The sequence below is a fragment of the Anas acuta genome, chromosome 9 (genome assembly GCF_963932015.1).
Source record: "Anas acuta chromosome 9, bAnaAcu1.1, whole genome shotgun sequence".
Lineage (NCBI taxonomy): Eukaryota > Metazoa > Chordata > Aves > Anseriformes > Anatidae > Anas > Anas acuta.
In genome coordinates, this window is record NC_088987.1 from 18019829 (window position 1) to 18041229 (window position 21401).

Here is a 21401-nt window from a genome sequence, read left to right on the forward strand (position 1 = left end):
AAACTGCAAAGTTCATTTCTTTGATTTTACTTTCCAGGGCAAAGCAGCACTTTCAAGCAGCACTTCTGCACTTTATATTTTCATGTGGAGATGTCTGTGGCAGGATGTAGGTGTGTCAGGATACCTTTTCCCACTCCAGTCCTTTAGAGATTTCTGAGTGAAACGTGGAAAAAAGAGACTTGGTCTACAGCTGCTTTTTTTAAATACTTTTGGGGCAGAATCTCAGCTGTGAGAGGTCCCTTCCGTTCCCTTCCATGCTAATTAGCACTCTGATGTGATGTTATGAATCCCCAGTGCTACCACACAGTGTGTGAGTCAGCTTGTGCCCATAGAGTGCGTAAGTGTTATGTTCTCCCGTAAGAAGTTGCAACTGGAAATGGTATTCATGCTAGTAGGTAGAAGAGCCCTTTTTGGTAGAAGAGGAGGAAAGGAGTTTCTCTTCTTTCCATGCTGTATAGGAGGTCAAGTTCTCTTCTTACTGGATGGCTTGTGCAAGTTACCAGTCATGGGAGTAGCAGTCTGAATCCTCACAATTTTCTGCCAGGTAAGGTCCCCAGAAGTCTCAGTAGCTGCTCAAATCTGGAAGCTGGTGAGGAGCCCATCTGCGTGGTCACTCTTGGAGGGTGCTAGGAGGCCTGGCAGTGCCTCTTGACCTGCCTTCCTGCCATGTTTCCTATCACTCAGGACCCCACCACATTCCTTCTCTCTTCGCTGCCTTTGTGTCTGTTGAGCTAGGGAATAGCGAGTGTCTGTGCCGGACTTCCTGGGCCATCTTCCTGGAGTGTTATCCTGCATACATTTGGGGGGGGAATTTTACCCTCTGCTTAGCCCGAGAAACCAAAAATCCAAATGTGTTGCTTAATGACAGAAATCGGTAAAACCCTTCATTTTCAATTGAGTTTCTGTCAGATTCCGACATGAAGCTGGAAAATTGTCACTGTTCTGTTGCGTAGCCTAAATCAGTGGTTAAGGTGAAATGACAACCTATTGATCAGAAATTTGAAATTTAAATCTGAAAGTGAACTGTATCCTTTTATCTTTAAACATATGCCTCTTGCTATTTTGAATGGTTTGCCTTCTACTGACAGCTTGCCTTTAGATCCCAGCTGATAAGTAGCTCACACTGAGCACACTTTTATAACTGTAATGCATCACGCTTCTCGCTTTGGCACAGAGTGCAGCACTCAGCACACTTTGAATATTACAGCTGACCGTCTTGAAAAGGGTGAAACCAGGGTGTTCTGTCAGATGAAGAAACTTGAGCTTAAGTCAGGTCTGCTTCAGAGAAAAGCATCTCAAGAACAGTGCCCTTACCTTTTTCTTCCTTAAGAAAAGCTACTGCATTAAAACTGCAGAGGGATTACTGAGTGGGAAACTGTTGATGAAATTAAATGCTGTTTTTTATTTTTATTTTCTAATTTTTCTTGGAGATAGAATTCTTCCTATTGTCCTCCTCACACCCCGGGCCGGGATCAGGGCTGTGGCCGGCTGTAGGGGCTGTGGCGCTGGGGCAGCACCCTGCCACGGCCGGCTCTCCTCTCCGGTGGTGAGGGTGAGGAGCTGGGAGCTGCAAGGGGAGGCAGGAAGGTCAGCGGATCTGCCCACCCTGCCTGGCCTGCAGAGGGCACGGAGGGCTCTGCCGCCCCGAGGCTGAGCACGCCGTGCCCCTTACCAGTGCCAGTGCCCGGGCCAGCGCAGCCAGCGCACTCCCACTGCTGCGTGGTGTCCCCAAGGCCGGAGCATCGGCGGTGGGTCCCGCTGGCGGCACAGGAGGAGCAGAGCAGCAGCTGCCAGGGCCTGGGGAAGAAGTTGTGCTGGTGAGCACGCAGAGCCCAGCAGGCAGTGGCGCCACAAAGGCCCCCAAGGCTCCAGAAGCATTGCTCACGGCGCCCCAGCAGAGGGGAAGGTGCCTGGGCAGAGCCCCAGCAGCCACTGCACGGCTTGCTGGAGATGTGGCTCACAGCCCCCAGCAGCCGGGGAGCTGCTGCTGTGGATGCTCACCCTTCCTCTTGCCACTGCTCGCGGCCTCCCCTGTACAGGCACTGCCTGGCATCGCAGCGGCCATACAGCTGTGGCAGTGCCGGCTCGTCCTCCTCGTCTTGCTCCCAAGCCGGCTTTCTTCAAGAGAAAGTAGGAAAGAAAGGTCACGAGCTCCTGGGGCACTCACTCAGCAAGTGTCAGTGCTGATGCTGGGACAGGGCTCAGGGGCATCCCTGGCGGCAGGCCAGCATCCTCCTGTCCCCCAGGCAGGCAGCCCCTTTTGTTGGGGACAGTCTGCCTGGAGGGATTAGGGCCTGGGGCTGTGCCCTCTCCTGCCTTGAGTGGGGTGGGAAGGAAGGAAGGAAGGAAGGAACGCACTTGTTGGGCACGCGGATTCCCATCTGCAGCATCTCAGGGAGAAAGCGCTCCCGGTCCCGGCAGTGAGGACACGCAAAGTGCCTGAGGCCCGCCCGAAGCGCCTGTCCCTGTGGAAGAGAGACTCCCCGTGTGAGCAGGACGCCGCTGCGGGCGCATGGTGTCCCTGCGGGCTGGCAGAGGGAAGGGCCTCCTACCTGGATGCAGCCCCGGTGGAACCAGGCGTGCTTGCAGGAGGGGCACACCATGGTGGTGTAGGAGAGGCTGTCCTCCACCACCTCCATGCAGATGATGCACGTGGTGTGCCCCTCCTGCAGCGTCTCCACGCTCTGCTGCGGGCGGTGCTCCCAGCAGAAGGAGCTGCGTGAGGACGGAAGAGTTGAGTGAGGCCAGGGACCACGCGTGCCACAGCGGGGACTCTGCCTGCAGGGCGCAGGCTGAGGGGGCTGCAGCCCAAGCTAGGGCAGCTCGTACCTGTAGTCCCCAAAGAACTGCGAGATGCAGCCCCGCTGGGAGCTGCAGGGCAGGTGGAAGCGGCGCGAGCACCGCTTCTGCCAGCAGGCGACGGTGGCCCCCTTCTTGCGGCAGACGCAGCAGCGCTGCAAAGAGCACAGCAGCCCCGTCAGGGACGTGGCCGGGGCCACTGGCACTTGCCCGGAGCTTGTCCAGAGCCTCGAGGATTTCTTTGCCAGGGCTTGGGCTCAGCTGCCACAAGCCTCGTCTGCTCCAAAAAAGCCCTCACCTTGCGAGCTGCCCGACCCGCTACCCGCCTGATATCCGCGCAGAGGAATCCGAAGATTCCTTCCCCTTCAGCGCCTCGCTGGTACAGGCCCTGGGCTGGAAACTGGAAGAGAGCAAAGCCCCGCAGCTGCTCAGGGCAAGGAGATAGGGACCGTGGTGGGGAGGCTGTGCTGGCAGCGCAGCAGGAGGAGGTGACAGCCAGCGAGCAGCGCGCTGGGGATGACCCAGTCCTGTGGGCTCCAGGTGCCAGGCAAGGGCTTGGGGAAAGGCGCGGGCAGCCGCGGGGAGCTCACCAGGCAGTGCACGTGGGCGCAGACCCCGTCCACCTGCAACATCGGCCCGCAGCCATCCAAGCTGGTGTCCGAGCGGTGGCACAGCACGCACTCTGGGGGAGGCAGGGCGGCAGCCATGGATGAGAGCATCCCCCCACTGAGCACCTGGCAGGTGTCCCCGAGGGCCGCCCGCAAGGGCCTGCTCGGGGGCTCCTGGCAGGGCGTCCCCGGCTGTCCACAGCCCAAGCGGCTCTGCACAGCCCCAGGGGGTGCTCAGGGCCCTCCACCTCCAGGGAGCTGCTGGGGCATCTGCTCTCACCGTCCTCCTGTGCCTCAGGGGCCTTCTCCTCCTCTCCGGCAGCCATGCTGCGCAGCAACTCCTCGCCTCGCCTGGCCTCGCCTCGCTGCCAGGAGCTGCTGCCTCCACGCCTGGCGCTCACCAGAGACGCAAAGTCCCCCCCAGACTCGCCTGTGTCACTGGTGTCATAGTGCTCCCTGCGTGTCACTAGGAGACCATGGAGTGGTGGATGATGCGGCAGGGCCCAGGAGCTCCCCCAGCCTCACAGACACCCCCTGGGCTTCCAAGCCCACGGTGCAGCCTCTTCATCCCCGTGAATGGCCGTGGTGGCTTGGCCTAGGCTGGCGGCCAGGTGCCCACCCAGCTGCTGTCTCGTTCCCTCCTCAGCTGGGGAAGGGAGAGAAAATTCGAGGGAGAAACCCTCGTGGCTTGTGAGGAGGGCACAGGGAGATGGCTCACGGGCTGCAGGAGAAGCAGAGAAGTGAGAAACAAAGAAAGAGCAACAGCAACAGAATTTCTAGATTGGAAGAGACCTCAAGATCATCGAGTCCAACCTCTGACCTAACGCTAACAGTCCCCAATAAACCATATCCCTAAGCTCTGCATCTAAACGTCTTTTGAAGACTTCCAGGGATGGTGACTCCACCACCTCCCTGGGCAGCCTGTTCCAGTGTCTAACAACCCTTTCGGTAAAGAAGTTCTTCCTAACATCTAACCTAAAACTCCCCTGGCGCACCTTAAGCCCATTCCCCCTCGTCCTGTCACCAGGCACATGGGAGAACAGGCCAACTCCCACCTCGCTACAGCCTCCTTTAAGGTCCCTGTAGAGAGCGATAAGGTCGTCCCTGAGCCTCCTCTTCTCCAGGCTGAACAAGCCCAGCTCCCTCAGCCGCTCCTCGTAGGACTTGTTCTCCAGGCCCCTCACCAGCTTCGTCGCCCTTCTCTGGACCCGCTCAAGCACCTCGATGTCCTTCTTGTAGCGAGGGGCCCAAAACTGAACACAGTACTCGAGGTGCGGCCTCACCAGAGCCGAGTACAGGGGGACGATCACCTCCCTAGCCCTGCTGGCCACAGTGTTTCTGATACAAGCCAGGATGCCGTTGGCCTTCTTGGCCACCAGAGCACACTGCTGGCTCATATTCAGCCGACTGTCCACCATCACTCCCAGGTCCTTCTCTGCCTGGCAGCTCTCCAACCATTCCTCTCCCAGCCTGTAGTTCTGCTTGGGGTTATTGCGCCCCAGGTGCAGGACCCGGCACTTGGCCTTGTTGAACTTCATACAGTTGACCTCAGCCCATCGGTGCAGCCTATCCAGATCCTCCTGCAGAGCCTTCCTACCCTCGAGCAGATCGACACACGCACCTAACTTGGTGTCATCTGCAAACTGACTGAGGGTGCACTCAATGCCGTCATCCAGATCATTGATGAAGATATTAAAGAGGACCGGCCCCAGCACCGAGCCCTGGGGGACGCCACTAGTGACTGGCCTCCAACTGGACTTGACTCCATTTACCACGACTCTTTGGGCCCGGCTATCCAGCCAGTTTCTAACCCAACGAAGCGTGCGCCAGTCCAAGCCAAGAGCAGCCAGTTTCTTGAGGAGAATGCTGTGGGAGACGGTGTCAAAAGCCTTGCTGAAGTCAAGGTAGACCACATCCACAGCCTTTCCCTCGTCCACCCAGCACGTCACTTTGTCATAGAAGATCAGGTTCGTCAAGCAGGACCTGCCTTCCATAAACCCATGCTGACTGGGCCTGATCGCCTGCTTGCCCTGCAAGTGCCGCATGACAACTCTCAAGAGGATCTGCTCCATGAGCTTCCCTGGCACTGAGGTCAAACTGACAGGCCTGTAGTTTCCCGGGTCTGCCCTCTGGCCCTTCTTGTAGATGGGCGTCACATTTGCTAGCCGCCAGTCAGCTGGGACCTCCCCCGATAGCCAGAACTGCTGATAAATGATGGATAGGGGCTTGGCCAGCTCCTCTGCCAGTTCTCTCAGTACCCTTGGGTGGATCCCATCCGGCCCCATCGATTTGTGCACATCCAAGTGCCATAGCAGGTCACCAACCAGTTCTTCGTGGATAGTGAGGGCCACATCCTGCTCCCCATCCCCTTCCACCAGCTCAGGGTACTGGGTATCCAGAGAACAACCGGTATTGCCACTAAAGACTGAGGCAAAGAAGGCATTGAGCACCTCCGCCTTTTCCTCATCTCTTGTAACTAAGTTTCCCCCTGCATCCAGTAAAGGATGGAGATTCTCCTTAGTCCTCCTTTTTGTGTTGATGTATTTATAAAAACATTTTTTATTATCTTTAACGGCAGTAGCCAGATTGAGCTCCAGATGAGCTTTGGTGAGCTTTGGCCTTCCTAATTTTGTCCCTGCACAGCCTCGCTACATCCTTATAGTCCTCCCTAGTGGCCTGCCCACTTTTCCAAAGATTATAAACCCTCTTTTTTCTCCTAAGCTCAAGCCACAGTTCTCTGTTGAGTCAGGCTGGTCTTCTTCCCCGCTGGCTCATCTTTGGGCACATGGGAACAGACCGCTCCTGCGCCATTAAGATTTCCTTCTTGAAGAGCGCCCAGCCTTCCTGGACCCCTCTGCCCTTCAGAACCGCCTCCCAAGGGACTCCACCAACTAGTGTCCTCAGCAGCCCAAAGTCAGCCCTCCGAAAGTCCAATACAGCGGTTTTACTGGTCCCCTTCCTGGCCTCGCCAAAAATAGTGAACTCCACCATTTCGTGGTCACTCTGCCCAAGACAGCTCCCGACAATCACATCCTTTTGATTATTTAAAGAATAGACATTTTAAAGGCAGTTTATTGATGACCCTAACCCTTTACTGCTTAGCTTTATTCTCTGTCTGCTCCTGGAAGAGATCTGTTAATTGTCAATATGCAGGATTTGGCTCGCAGACTTCTCATCTGAGGACTGAACTGGAGAGTAGGGGGAAGGACACCTGAGAGCACTCAGTTCCAGGGAGCAGCTATAGCAAAGTTGTGATGTGTGCATTAACAATTCTTTGTCTTTCTGGGCCCTGATTATTTATCCAAAACTGAGTTTTCCCTCTCTTTTATGTATTTTACCTGGCTGCTTTGGGCTACTGGGCACCTATATTCAAATCCATTAGAGAATATTTTGAGTACACTTTGCACAGTGCCATATTTCCAAAGAAACCACACCAATAAATCTTTGCCATAAAGGCCATTCTTAGAGATTTTATGCTTATGCTGGCTAACTTCACTTTTGCAAGGAACACTTGATAGAGCATTTCTACCAAGGCCCTAAAACGGCCAGTTTCTCTGCTTTCATCAACTAGAGCAGATGACTGTTTTCAGCATCAAAAGCAATGTAGGAGTAGGCTGGTGCTTTTTCCATCTAGAAAAGCAAATCAATTTCAAATTTTGCTCTGCTTACAATTCTGGCTGAGATGGGCAACCTGGGGAGGATTCAGCACAGTTTATTTTATGCTAACCTGTCAGGCTGTATCCTCAGGACTATGCTAATAAATTATCCAAACAACTATGGGTGAGATTATGTAAGGCACTCCTAAAAGGATCTCATTGATCTGTCACCCAACAGGGACAAGGAAAATAGGATGACGTGAAACCATTTTTGTGTTATCCTAATAATGAGCTTATTCTGTGGGCTCTACTGTTTTTAGACCACCATGAGGTTCTGTTTTGTACATGACTGTCTGCCACGGCCACTGTGATTTGTCATATCTGTGAGTATCACCCTCGTACACTCGAGGTTTGGAGCGAGGTCTCAGAGAACAGGCTTGGGTCTGCCTTTCCCCAAGGCACACCAAAGGTTCTCTGACATTTTATAAAGGAACTAGACTAGACCTAGGCATCTTATCTTAAGTACTGAAGAAAACCTAATACTGACTACCTCACAGATTCCAAAATGAGGAGATGGATGCCAGTATTGTGAGATGAGACCTTTCTTAATCCTTTTGTTTGTTTGCTTGTTTATACTTCTGCTGCACAAGGTTTATTTCCTGTGGAGATGGTATAATCCCTACCCTGGGGGCAACTGGGACTTGTACACTCAGTTCTTCTAGATCTTGGACTCTTTCTTAAATTTAAAATGGTGAATTTTCCTGACTGTCCTGTGTGTGAAGCATTAGATGTCAGAATGACATTTCTGAAATGCAAAACTTACCTGGCACCTGCTGGATTCACTGGGAGTCCCTGCTGCGTAATAAATTTGCTTTTAGGTTATCTGAAATATCTAATTTGCTCTATCTTTAATAAAATATTCTTCTGTTCCAAATGGTCTTGAATTTCCCCATCAAAACATGTTATTCTTTAATATTCCATTTCCAAAATCTCTCTGATGTACGTTTGACTGTTATATGTTATCCATGTCATGTATTAATGCTACAAGTGCTGTGCAGACCTCTCTCTTTCAGGTCCTCAGTAGCCAAAATAGCTGTCTGGAAATGTTGTGGAGGTGGTTTTCCAGAACTTTTCAAAAATCATGGCTATTCTGACTACTTTTTAGTTGAAATTCAAAATCTTGAATGAATTGTGCCTAGCATGACAGCTCTGACAATTGCAGTCACACCTTACGGCCTTAGGCTGTTCTTTCTCTGGACCTTTCCTTTTCCACCCCACTAGTTCTGCTCTTAAGTACTCTGCCCTTTGGAGTTGTTGACAGCCCCTGATTTTTGCTGATAGTTCTGTGCGCTGTGTTTAAGCATCAGTTGTTTCAGAGGTCCGGTGCTAATGCTGCCTGTAGTAATTGCAGAGTCCTCCCCTTAAATGGCTACAGCAGCGCTGCTGTTCTGTAAGCACTTCCAGCACAACCAGAGGTGTGACTGTCTGCTTGCTTGAGGCAAGAACTGTTCTCACAGGGTTCAGAAAAAGGCATTTTAAACCCAGCAGCAATGCCATTGATGCTGATGCCAACTATTTAGCTTCCATCTGGCAGTCTTTGCCTCCTGCTTTGGAAGGAGATATCTGCTTTTCAGGCATGGTTTTAGTATTGTTTGGAGCCATGCTGCCGACTCAACCATTTCCAGTTTATTTCTAGCTTCATGTAGTTGGGAAAAGGAAGTTCCCAGAGAGTTTATCTGCTTTATATGACAGAAGTTTAGCTGTGTGTCAAAGAGCAAACATTAACTTCAGTCAGCGCTGCAGAAAGGACAGTATTAATGACAATTACTACGTCATGTTGGATGACAGCAGTAATTTTTTATTGTAGGTAATTTGGTGCAACTGTAGACTTGTTACTAGATTTATGTTGTTCTGACCAGAGAAGATTTTTTTTAATTGCTTTTCAATGAATTTTCTACTGTTAACCATCTGATTTATTATATAAAAGATATTCTGGCATTTGCTTTCTATTCATCCAGGGACTCAGCTTGCAGTGTATTCTAGAGTGAGGTTTTACAAAGAACAAAGCCCATGCCCTCTTCTTGTCTACAGTTGTGTGGGTGAAATCATGACTTTTCCAAAAATTGAAGTGAAGACTTGAGCGGCAGACCAAACTGTTCACCTTTCTCATGAGATGCTCCTGTTCCTAAAGCAGTGCCCCTTGGCTCTATAAAGGGGCCCATTCTGTTAGTGTCGCGGTCGATTTTCCCAGGATGGAGTCGGTTGGAAGGAGCAGCAGTAGGAAAGGCAACCACCACAAAAACTAAAACGTGCAGACTGCTCAGCCTCCTAGAAATTGAACAGGCACCAGCGGGGCAGTGTGCTTGCAAATTCAGTTTGACAAAGTGAATTGAGCAATTTTTCTGCTGCAGCTGTTTTCTTGGCACTCAGAAGAAATGGCTAGTCATTTCCAGGGTACAATTTACCAAGAATGGAAAAGTAAACTGATAAACAGGGCTGCCACTTCAGCACCAGCAGCATAGCACTAGGTAGGCTGGGACTGAATTTGCAGCAGACTGGAATGACTTGAGCAGGCCTGTCCTAGAGCACCAGAGATCTTTTCTATGGACATACAAACACTAACTGGGGAAACACAGGGGCAGGTAGCTTCCCCTTCTCAGTAGCTTGTGGTTGGGATGTCCCAGTGTCTGCTGGTGTGTGCATGCTGTTTGTAGTCTGTGTTGTCTTGCTGCCCTCGTGGTTTGGAAATAATATGAGTACCTGAACTCTCTGAGCTTCTTGCTGTTCTGGACAAACGATGTGTTGCTGGTTTTAAAGGTATTTGGTAGAGTGCAAAGTGGATTTGTGAAAGAGAGTTATTTCTAAAACTAAATGAGAAAATAAGATCTGTGAGAGAAGAATAAATTGACTTGGCTTGTTTAAACACTAATGGTAAACCTAATGGAAACATAAATAAGATTATTAAAAAAAAAAAAAAAAAGAAGAGAATAATTGTCTTTTAGTGTCTACAGGGTGTAGAAACAGTTAAAAAATGGAAGAAAAAGTTTTTGATGATAAATGTATTTAAACAGTTGGATAATACAGGTGTTATATATGGAGTGGTAATTCGTGTGGAGAAAATGGTTGATATTAATAAAGAAGGAGGAGATTTGGGAATGTGGCCATGAAAAAGGCCACATTCTCTTCCTGAAAGGTCTGGCTGTCTCATGAAGCATAAGTAGAAAAAGCTATACTCAAATCAAGACAGAGGAGGAGAGCTAAGCTTGTTTAGATCAGAAGGGCTCTAAGAAAGAAAAGGGATTTCCTAGTTGGATTCTGGTTTAGCAGTTTTGGTTTGAAGTCAGTGGGAGCCTTGGAAGAGGTGGGTGAGGGAGGACTTGGAACTGGCCTTTGTCATGGCAAAACACGCATAGGGAAGGCAATTGTTATGGCAATTGATACGTTAAAAACCTAAGGCTCATTTGGGGCAATTGACCCCAACCAATTGGAGCACCAATAGTCAGTAGTAGGCTCATTTGCAGTCCTTGCTCTGTGGTCTGACTTTTGAGAGCATGAAACATCATGCAGGAAGATTCGAATTATGCATGCAGAATTATGCATGCCACGAGCTATGTGCATGCGGAAAATACGTGCTTAGAAAAGCTTGTCGCTCCTTGTACAAACAGGTGTGGGCTTCTGTCTGATCTGTGAAGATCAAGCAAGTGAGCTGCAAGCAGGTAGTTGTACATGAAAGAGAGCAGAGCCAGACATCATTCAGCCTCACACCTGAGGTCTCTTGCTGGAGCTGCAAGAGAACTCTCTTAGTTTGCACTTGTATTGATATTGTAGGCCATAAAGGGCAATGTTGTTTTCCTGTGTTGTATCAACATATTACTGGCATGCCATGCTTTATTTCCTTGTTAATGCTAAAGATCAAATGCTATCTATGAAGTGTTTTGCTTCTTGGCAACTATGCAGCTGTTTGGGGAGCTGGTTTGTAAGCAGTGTAGTTGGCAGGGGGTGGGAGGGAAGGAGACAGCAGCATCCAGTGATTCTCAGACCGGAGCCCTGCACCAGTGAGGTGAGGAAGGTTTGCTACAAGTGTTGTGCAAAGTCAGATTCTTGCACTTTATTCTAAATAAAGAGGAGCCCCAGGAAAGCAGTGGTGTATACTTAGTCCTAAACTTATGCTCTGTGCTAGGTAATGCTCCTATACCAAAAAAAAAAAAAAAAAAAAAAGCGAAAACCTTTATGTAGCTTTGCAGTGATAAGCTTAATACCTAGGGGACCCATTCCAAGGGTCCTATTTGAGTTGCACTGCAGGGAAGAAAACTGTTCCTGCTGACCCTTGAGTCTGTTCTTCTTGGTACGTACATTCAGGAGTTTTAATGTGAGATTAACTGTTGACACTTCTTGGATTAACATCATCCTTTATTTTCCCTGATAGTCTGTAGACGATGAATCACAATAAACTCTGCATGTGTCAAAAAAAAAAAAAAAAGGCTATTTTTTTCTGCATAGTCTAATAACCTCAGTTACCAAGTTTGACAGCTGTCAAATATACCCTAAAACTCTAAAAACTCTTAAGATTTTGTAAAAAAGCTGGTATAAAAAGGTTTCTGAGATTTTTTAAGCTTTAATATCTGCAAGGATTCCACAGAAAACATGGGATGAAAATGGACTTTCGATTCTTCTGAAATTTTTAGTAGCAAAATGATTTTTCTGACCACCTTTATTTCAGTACTTGGCCAGGTAAAATGGAGAAGATTTTAACCACTGTGCTGTGTGCAGCTGCTAGAACTTCGTGCTGGATCCTCAGGGTCTGGGCCATCTCTGCTTTATTTTTATGGCTCCAGAGCTGCCTACTGTGGCAAACAGGTGCACATCTGCCAAACAGGGAGGGTGAGAAGGAATCTGTGCTCCCAGCAATATGTTGCCTTTTGGCACCTCTGCACCTCCTTCTACACGAATCTTTTGGCAAAGCCACAAACCTAGCAGTCAGTTGCATATTTACAATTAGCTGAATGCCCAAATAATAATAATGATTGTCTTCTTTCATAGTTTTTCATGAATAAGTGATTTTTATGGAATGCAATTTGATATTAAGATGTGTTCTTCTAATTGACTTTTTAATCTGAGTGTTAAGATTGCAAAGTCTGGTAGTGAGCTGAAAAATATTACTGAAGTAGATCCCAGTGTAGAGGACAGCCTGGAGCATGCTGATGACAAAGTGCACAGGGAGTCTGCTTTACCTTGTGTACAATTCCAAATGGTTTTTACAGCTTTTTTTGATGGGGAAACAGGCTGTGCCATCTACAGCACACAGAAAGGGACACAAGCTCTGCAGCAGACCATTAAAACATTAATGTTGAAAGCTGTCAAGAAATCTTGTTATATCGTGCATAAGTTTTCTGGTTGGTCACCAGTTTCTATCTTCTGCATGTCTGTCTCGCTGCATTTTGGTGCCAGAGCAAAGCTTGGTGCAGTGGCTTGTGCTGCTTGATGGCACGGGCCCCGCCCTCCCTTCCCCCTTCCATGTTCACAGCCAAAAGGCCCGACCAGGCTTGGTGCTGCTTTGGCTGCACGCTGAGCTGACTGACCTTGCTGATCCTGCAAAACCTACTCGCTGCTCATTTTAGTTGCTTGATCAGCATGTTGGCTTTGTTCCACATGACATGGGGGTTGGAGGGTGAGAGGAGCATAGCCTTGTTCAGGAGATTAGGTTGGCAAAAGGCCATGACAGTCTCCTACATGTTAGAGCTGGGTTCCCAGTCTTCCTTGGCATTGTCATCTCTGGAGAGGTGCAGCAGGTACAGGTACAGCAGAGACCTCACTGAGCCTTTCTTCACAGACACGACACTTGGAAAGCCAGGACCCATCCCTTTGCATTTCCTTAATTCCATTGGTTTGTTGTTTTTTCTTTTTTTAATTGCCTACAGCATTTTTTAACCCGTACAACACATTCAAGGCATATTTGTTTTTGTTTCATTCACAGATGATTGAGAAAAAAGATGCCCACTGTGGAGCTGTTGTCTTATCCAAGAGCAGGAACCACCAGTGAGTGATACGTTGTGTAGTACAGATAGAGGTAAGCCCTTCAGCACCCTGGTATTTCCTACAAAATCTCTTCATTTTATCTTGAATTCATCATTCCACTTTGTGGAATCTCTTTCACAGAATTTATTTTTACAACCTTTCCTGCACAGAATTTGCTGAGAGATGTTTATTTCATTCTGAGAGGAATATAGAGTACATAAAATTTCTTCCTTCTAGCTGTACAGTGCTTTAGTTAAGAATCTGATGATGTTTTCTTTATAAGCCTCTGGTTTCAAGGTTTTATATAATGTCCTGAAAAGGTTTGGCTTAAAAAGTCATTTGGAAGAGACATAAGTGTATGTTACCTTTCTAAAATCACTGAGGCATTTTGCAAGTTCTGTGTGATGCAAAAAAAAAAAAAAATCAGCTTTTTGTGTACCTTTTTATTTGTTCCTAATGGCTTTAAACTTTTAGAAATGTTAATGCTAAGACCCATGTGCTTAGGTTTAGGCATCTTGATGCCTAAGAAACCTTTCTGTCTTTAGCTCAGTATTTGCTTCCCAACTGTAACTAATGTCAGAGATGCCTGTCCCTGAAGGCGCATCCACGTTTACTCTTTGTTTATAATGTTTCCTTTCTTTGGACATCTTTCAGTTTCACTACTTGTTTACAGAGTAACGACTGGCAGATTAAAAATTGCCAATCAAAGGATTAAATCATGATAGAAAGAAATGCAATGTAACAGTTTATTACTTTGTTCAGTGTCATGCTCATGGCATGTATTTTAAGAAAACTGAGCTTAAATCTTGTAGCATGGTCAGCTTAGACATTAAGAGCTTAATGCATATGCTTGAGGATCCAAGCATCAACCTACAGCCTTTCAGAATTGAAAACATTTTTGTCTTTAAGCTGCATACCACTGGGGACTCCATAGCTTAATGTAGTGAGAGCCATGTGAGGGAATTTTTGAAGTGTACACTAAACTACTTCGGACTGTCTCTCCTGTCTGATATATTTACACAAGAAACAATCCTCCTTGTCAACCCTGGGGTGTTACATAGAAAATGGGGCAAAAGTTTTTTTCTGCAGCAGCTGCCCAGCAGAGCTAGTGCTGGTATGGATATCACCACATCAACCTTTCACTGTTCTGGGTACATCTGAATTGATTTGAATTCTAAGAGTTTAAAATGAATTCTGACATTTTTAAGGTATGTCAAAAGTGATTCCTGGTTTTGAAGAAGTAACAGTGAAACTAAAAAAGAGAAAAATAAAGATAGATAAAGCAAAGTGATAATGCATAATGTCGGTTTCTGATTCACTTTGATTCCTGCACATTAACATATTATCTGCTAGTCAACATTTATAGATCGGACTTAATTTATATCTGTTCTTTTACACAACTTAAGCCAAACCACCTGATGCAGAGAAAACATTCTAGTGATTTAGAACAGTTTTGTTGCAGGTCCTTCCATATGTTTGGATTTGAATATATGTAATGGGAATATGTAATATAAGCTTCATGCATATATTAAGTTGTACGCTTGTCATGCCAGTAAGAACACCAAGCTGGATGTTCTAAACCTAAGACCAGAGAAATATTTTTCAAAAGAAGTCTGTGATAGTACTTTGATCTCTTTCTTTTGAACAGAAAAGATAAACTAAAGATTGGATGCACAGTCTGATTTCAAAAAATAAAATGAAAGAAGGAGAAAAAAGGAATAGAAATTCAGATTGTAAAATTCTGACTGTGTTTTGAGGAAGACTCATTCATATGCTTATGCTCTTTTCACTTCTTGGTACCGTTACCTGCTAGTGCTTCTCATGAATTAAATAGTACTTCCCCCTCCTACTAAATTTAAGTGTTAAACTCATTCAGGAAAGCAATGATGAATTTGATGGCTGAAAAATGTTGATAGACAGAAATGAAAATAAATCTAGGTCCATTTTTAAAAATCATACCTAGAAAACACAAGCTCCATTTAGTTCCATATGTCCCTGTAGAAAACTAATGCATTGCTACCAGGATGATGAATAGGCTTTAATGGTATTACAGAGCTCTGAAAAAGTCTTCCAAGTTCCTATCATGAATAAAATTAAGAGAGTCCTTCGGTACCCTGTTTAATTGTGTTCTAAATATTACCAAACAAATTAAAGTATTCACAGTGTAGTTTTTAAGCTAAGATATTTATGAACCATGTGTTCTCTCTGCAAAATTAATTCGGGCGCTTTAGTGGTTGTTGTTTCTGTCTATATACAATTTCTGCTTTTATCTATATGAGAAACAGTCCTAAATGATTTTGATATATAAGTCTAAGACAACTGATCACTGGTGAGTGATGGTAGGTGCTTTGAACAATGGCCTTGATCTGAAAAGTTTTATAGAATTGTTTCTCTTGTTGGTTGGTTGCATGTGTCTTCTCATCAGAAAAGAGAAGGCAGCATAGCCTGTATAAAAAAAAAATAAAAAATGGAGGCCAGTGGTGTCAGAAAGTTGAACTAGAAAAGTGGTTAATAATGACCTTGTTTAACTTTGATTTTGAACCTGCAGTGTGCTTAGAGCTATACTTGGAAAATCATCCATGTTACTCATGGGACAAAATTATATTATTGAAAATGTTTCCTAAGCCCTTACGGGACCTCCTCATTTTCTCTTGTGATAATTGATAAAATTTGGCTGAATGACAGCTTGGACATAGATATGTGCTTGCATTTAATACTGTCATTTAGAGCCAAGGCTGGTGGGGTCTCTTTCCCTGTTCCTATTGTTGTATAAGAGTAAACGCACATCAGAATTGTGTTTAAAAACGTATAAATTTTACATTTGCTTTCTTTGAGTTGGGTGGTGTCCAAGTTTATAATTTGTGTATCTGTGCTGGTACTAATTAAGCCCTGCTGGATGATGAATGTCTGAGTTTTTTTCATTTAACCTGTGTCAATGCTGGAAATACTGCATTGCTTGTTCCATATTATTGAGACAGTTTTTAGCAGCACATATTTTTTTTTCTTTCCTCCAAGTCAGCAAGCTATTGTTAAGAAAGGACCTAAGGTTGGCATTCTGGTGTTAAAGCATTATTTTCATTGAGTATTAAATACAGTGTTTCATGAGTCTTCTGTTTCCCTGATGCCTTTTGTGTTAGACATACCAATTAGAATTTGAAGTCAAGGCTAGACTCTTCCCACATGCCTGTTTGTCAGCTCCCGTGTGTCAGTGCAGGTTCATCAGACTGTAGTCTATAAAGAAATTATTAAGCTTGGTGGGTTTCTTTGTGGGTCTGTTTGTTGTTTGGTTTGTTGTTTTGGTTTGGTTTGGTTTTGGTGGCTATTGTCCTAATTTGACCCTAGAAAGGCAAGGTCTGGAATTCTCTCCAAATCATCTGGATGCAGTGGCTGAACCTGACCAGTGCGCATCAGTCTCAAAAATATTAGGTATGTGAAGAATCAGAACAAAGAAGTCTTCTTGAAGACAAGGAAATGGTGTCCAAAGATCTGAAGTTGAGGCACACTTATGCCATTTGGAGTTCTTAAAAGTGTAGCAAAGCCATGATGCTAGTATTGTATCAAAAAGGAAGGTTTGTGAGTGATACTAAGTCTGTAATTGACAAACTGTAGTATCAAGTAACTGACAACCTATAAATAATTCAGTAGGCTGCCAGATTTCACAGAATTAAAATATGCTTTACATCAACTCTTAAACTGTCTCATCAACATGCAAACCAGACACTAAAAAAATACATGTATAGTGTATCAAATACAATAATCCTTGTACTCACTTGACAAACTGAAATCTTCAGACATACACTCTACTAATGTTTGTCTTTCAGGAAAGAATGCAGTGGCAATATTGTCAGTGCTGAGTTTTTTTACTTGGTCTTTGTTTTGTAATCTGGAGTGTCAAGGGCAGTGATTTAAGCAGAATACTTGTGTTACAGTTCCTTATTTAATAATTAAATTAAAAGTTTATTTTACATTTATTTGTGAAGGGTATCAAAAAGGATATTTTATAGTCAGAGTTATATATATATAAAAAAAAAAGGCACTTAATTCCCTTATACTTTTAGGCAGTACATTTTAGCCCCTTCCTAACACCGGTCTTAAATGCTGTTTTGAACTCTTACCTTAAGGTTTATGTCATATGTAGTCAACAGAAAACACGTTTAGAGTTATCTAGTGATGTATTAAAAGACACAGAAGTCCAGGAGCTGGGGCAGGCATCTTCCCTTGCCCAGGATGGGAGTCTTACAGGAGTTGCAGATTTCTTCCAAGAAACATCTTGCGAATAAAGATAGGGGAGCTAGCCAACTGGCTTAACAGTGAACTCAATACGTTAGCATCAGACCTCTTCTAAAGAAGGTTGTACAGAAATTGTTGCTTGCGTGATGGAATGTGGCAAGATGCTGGCTCGAGGAAGGCCAAGTAGAACAGTGGGTAGAAAGAAAACTGCTTTGCTCAAGGTGAAGGGCTTATCCATTGAATTGCTGGGTACCTTCCTCTCATGGGGAGTAAGTGAATGCTGCATGTTTCATATGGCATCATGCTCGTATCGGTGTTCAGAGCCTGGAAGAGTGGTTTGTGTGTTTCTGTCCTTTTCTGCATCATTAAAGCAATCTTTTGTAAGATCAAGTAGAAATATGGGGGCAGATTTCACATTAGCTGAGAATCTGGCCTGTCACTTTCTAATGAATTCCTGGAAAATATTGATGGGATTCCAGCAAAAATAGCAGTAGAACTGATAAATAGAGTCCAGCGAAAGAGAGATCAAATGGGATGAAAAGCGTAGCCATTCACAGTGTTTTACTCATTTTGTCAGAGTGAGATAGAAACTATCTTGTTTTAGGGATATAATGGACAGATTTTGCTTATGCTCTCAGCTTATGAGGCCTGGAATTTTTGCATATAACGTGCCATGTACTTGAGAAGGAAGAAGAGTCCTGTAGCACAACATCTGCTCAGTGAGTGGTATTGCTTCTGAGTGGGAGTTTCTTGGCTGTATATTGGTGGTGGTCAGCAGTTCCTGTACTGGTCTTGCTTGAGGTGATATGTGTTATGGCAGAAATAACTGAGGAGCTCCTTATGACCCTGGCAAGGATCCAGATGAATAAGAAAAGATTTTCAAGAAGTAGTAACAGTAAGTTCACAAATAGGACTTGCCTGCAATGTGTATCATCTATATAGTAAGCAAGACTTCTACATAATTGAACAAAACTTCAAGATTTTGTGAAGTTGCGTCCTGCTACTATACAACACAACAAAAATTGTTTTGCAATTCAGGCCAGAGATCAGCCATCTGTGTTCCAAGTAGGTCTGGTTTGTGGCTGCACCAACCGAGCCAAGGATCATAGGTTTTATCAAGTATATAATGCAAGCTTTGTTTTCAAGTCAAGGGTGGTAGGAAATCCCCCGGTAAACTGCACAGAATGCACCAGAAAATGTAACAGTAGATTCATGATCGCATCCAAATTCTGTGACCAGGCCCTAAAATACCAGCAAAGTCTTCCTGATAGGTAAGGGTTTCGCAGGAATCACAATAAGGTATTTCAGCCTCGTGTTTATTGCCAAGGCTCCCTGGGACGTTCAGGAATGACAGGTTGCTGCCTATCACTTCTTAGAAAGGAATCGTGGTTTCCATGGCAATGGGAAATGTATAATGTACCTGAAGACCGGAGGGCACTTCGGCATATCTGATGGTTGTGTAATTTTGTGTCTAGTCACAACTAAATTTCACAGGTAGAATGCAAAAGGTAATCTGTGGCCCCAGTTTTTGATGGTTTGATGAATGAAAGACCTTTCCAAGTTGTGGTTGGGTAGTGGCTCAGTAAGTATCTCAATGCCAAGATGCCTTCTGATCCTTTGAAGTTTGCAGTGAGCACTGGTGAAATACTTGTATGTATTGTCCTAGCTCTTTGCTCTGCTGTTATGGTGGAGGGTGCCTTGAAAGGCAAACCCCTTATGGGTGAGGCAAGAGGGACTTTATTCCCTCTAACTGGCTCCTTCTGACATTGCAGAGATTTCTTTCTATGCACTGTCTTTACTCAATGGAAGTCTGTTATGTTGGACTTCTATAGCATCTTCATGTTTCTGCCGTTTGTTATTTCTGTCAGGATCCCTCTGAATGGCAGCGATTCAACTTTTCCAAAGTCAGATGAGAAACTTACACTGATCTTACTGAGAATTTCTAGCTGGAAGGGATGCTTTCAGTTAGCATTTAAGATCCAAGAACAGTTCAATTTTCTTTTTTCTCCTAAGGTACAAAAAAAATTGATTTTTTCTTTGTTTAATAGTGGCAAAGTAAATTGCCTTCCCAGTTTCCTTGCTTTTAACTTACTGTGTTATATTTAAAGCAGAGGGTTAAGAGGGGAAAATATCTGTGGAGATTTTGCAGTTCCATAAATCACGAAAATGAAACTGGTGGGCTTGAATGAAATCCAAGCAAGCAACAGCTTTCTGGTAATGTGTAACGTGATTACCTGCAAGCTCAGAGCTTAATTTTATTTCTCCTAAGCATTCATCTGGGCAGGCAGCAGTTTTGAATTAGTGTCTGTGGAGCACTTCTGGATTTTCTGGTGCTGAAATAATTTTTCCTTCCCACCATAGCACGTTCACTGAAAACTACCTCAAAGGCAGCTTCTCAGAATTGGATAAGCACATGTAATAAAACCTGTGGTCCGCTTCTTCCCTTCTCTTAGACTCTCTCGAAATGGTTTGTATCAGGTATTTCCAAGGGAGCTGAGAGCAGGGATCCTCACATCTCTGAGCTGTGAGGGGATGGGTCAAACTGGCAGATGAGAGCACTAAATGCAACTGTAGATGGGCACCTGCCTCTGCTTCATGTTAAGTTTTCATGTTTTAAAGTTTAGCACTTGTTTTTGAAACAAATTTGTGTGGGTTGTAGGCTGTTAGAGTTGTATCTTCTATGCTGTGGGAACTACAAACACTGATATTGCACACACACGCACACAAAAAAAAAGTAAAAGGTGCCAAAATTCCATAACCAGGTTTTCATTCATGCTTGTCTAACATTATATTAACACACATGCTATTAATAAGATCTAGCCTGATTATCAATTTGAACAAATCAAAACCATTCTGCTCTGCCCTGGTCAGGCCTCACCTGGAGTACTGTGTCCAGTTCTGGGCTCCCCGATACAAAAAAGACAGGGATCTGCTGGAAAGAGTCCAGTGGAGGGCCACAAAGATGAGATGGGGCCTGGAGCATCTTCCCTATGCGGAAAGGCTGAGAGACCTTCTCAGCCTTGAGAAAAGAAAACTGAGGGGGAATCTCATCAATGTTTACAAGTACCTTAAGTGTGGGAGACAGAGGGATTTGGCCCACCTCTTTTCAGTGGTTTGTGGGGACAGGACAAGGGGCCACAAAATAGATCACAGAAGTTCCACACTAACATGCAAAAGAACTTAACTTCTTCACAGTGAGGCTGACAGAGCACTGGGACAGGCTGCCCAGGGAGGTTGTGGAGTCTCTGGAGATATTCAAGGCCCATCTGGACACCTGCCTGGGCAACCTACTGTAGGGAACCTGCTTTGGCAAGGGGGTTGGACCTGATGATCTCTCAAGATCCTTTCCAACCCCTACAGTTCTGTGATTCAAGTTCTTCTCTTTCCTGTTAATTTATTTGGTATATGTAGGGGAAAAAACCACATCCGAAATACATTCTAAAAACCTCCAGTACAGGTCTGCGACTTCATTCAAGCGTGTTATCACTAGGCTGGGTTAGATTTCTTGAGCTTAGGGAAAAGTTCATTCAAAGAGGACGTAGTCATCCTCTATCAGTCATTAGGGCAAGTGGCTAGAAATTTGTGGTAACATTTCTCAAATGTAGATCTTTGCAGCGGTATTTAGGTTGCATGCCCAATGATCGTTACCATAGTGCACATCAATTATCCACTCATGTCTATCAAATGACCATTAAGAAATTTCTAAAAATTAGCAATCCGACAAAAGAGCAGTGGTTTGAGCTTGCACTGCTCTCTGCCTGTGGCTAGGCAGTACCGAGATTCAGTAGTGGTGAATGGGTTGGAAGACGAACGACAGTATTTGGCCCTAAGTCTGCTGAGAGGATAGGAAAAAAGAGATGTGGAAAGCAGGTATGTGCATGTTAAGTGCTCAGGTGCACCCAAAAAAACACAGGTAAAAATGTTCTGATCTTTCATACAGGAAAGTACTTCCATATATGTGAAAAGCATTTCTAAGGAGCCTTGTACTGTAAGGTTCTGCATTTGCTCTGTTCTCATGGTTAGTGAAGAGTGACAGGTTTGTGGTGGTGCTTTAATGTGCCATTTAATACCTTTTAACTTATTTCCCCTGGAGATATGAAAAGGGTTAGACCTACAGAGCCTTGCCTCCCTTCTGTACCTGTTTATGTCCTCC

General features: G+C 45.1%; 2 protein-coding genes across 2 annotated transcripts in view; one reads left to right on the forward strand and one right to left on the reverse strand.

Moving 5' to 3' along the window:
* Window positions 1–21401, forward strand: part of OTOS (otospiralin) — a 475301-nt gene that overhangs the window by 320341 nt on the left and 133559 nt on the right. Inside the window, exon 10 of the mRNA XM_068691723.1 lies at window positions 12978–13070. The gene's annotated coding sequence lies outside the window, so the exon portion shown is untranslated. The remainder of the gene's footprint in view (window positions 1–12977; window positions 13071–21401) is intronic.
* On the reverse strand, window positions 1998–3506 carry LOC137861224 (PHD finger protein 7-like). The gene is made up of 5 exons (XM_068692376.1): window positions 3390–3506; window positions 2830–2954; window positions 2553–2715; window positions 2359–2465; window positions 1998–2118 (listed from the first exon to the last, which is right to left on the reverse strand). Exons 1-5 carry the CDS (start codon window positions 3504–3506, stop codon window positions 1998–2000), a joined length of 633 nt encoding a protein of 210 aa, XP_068548477.1.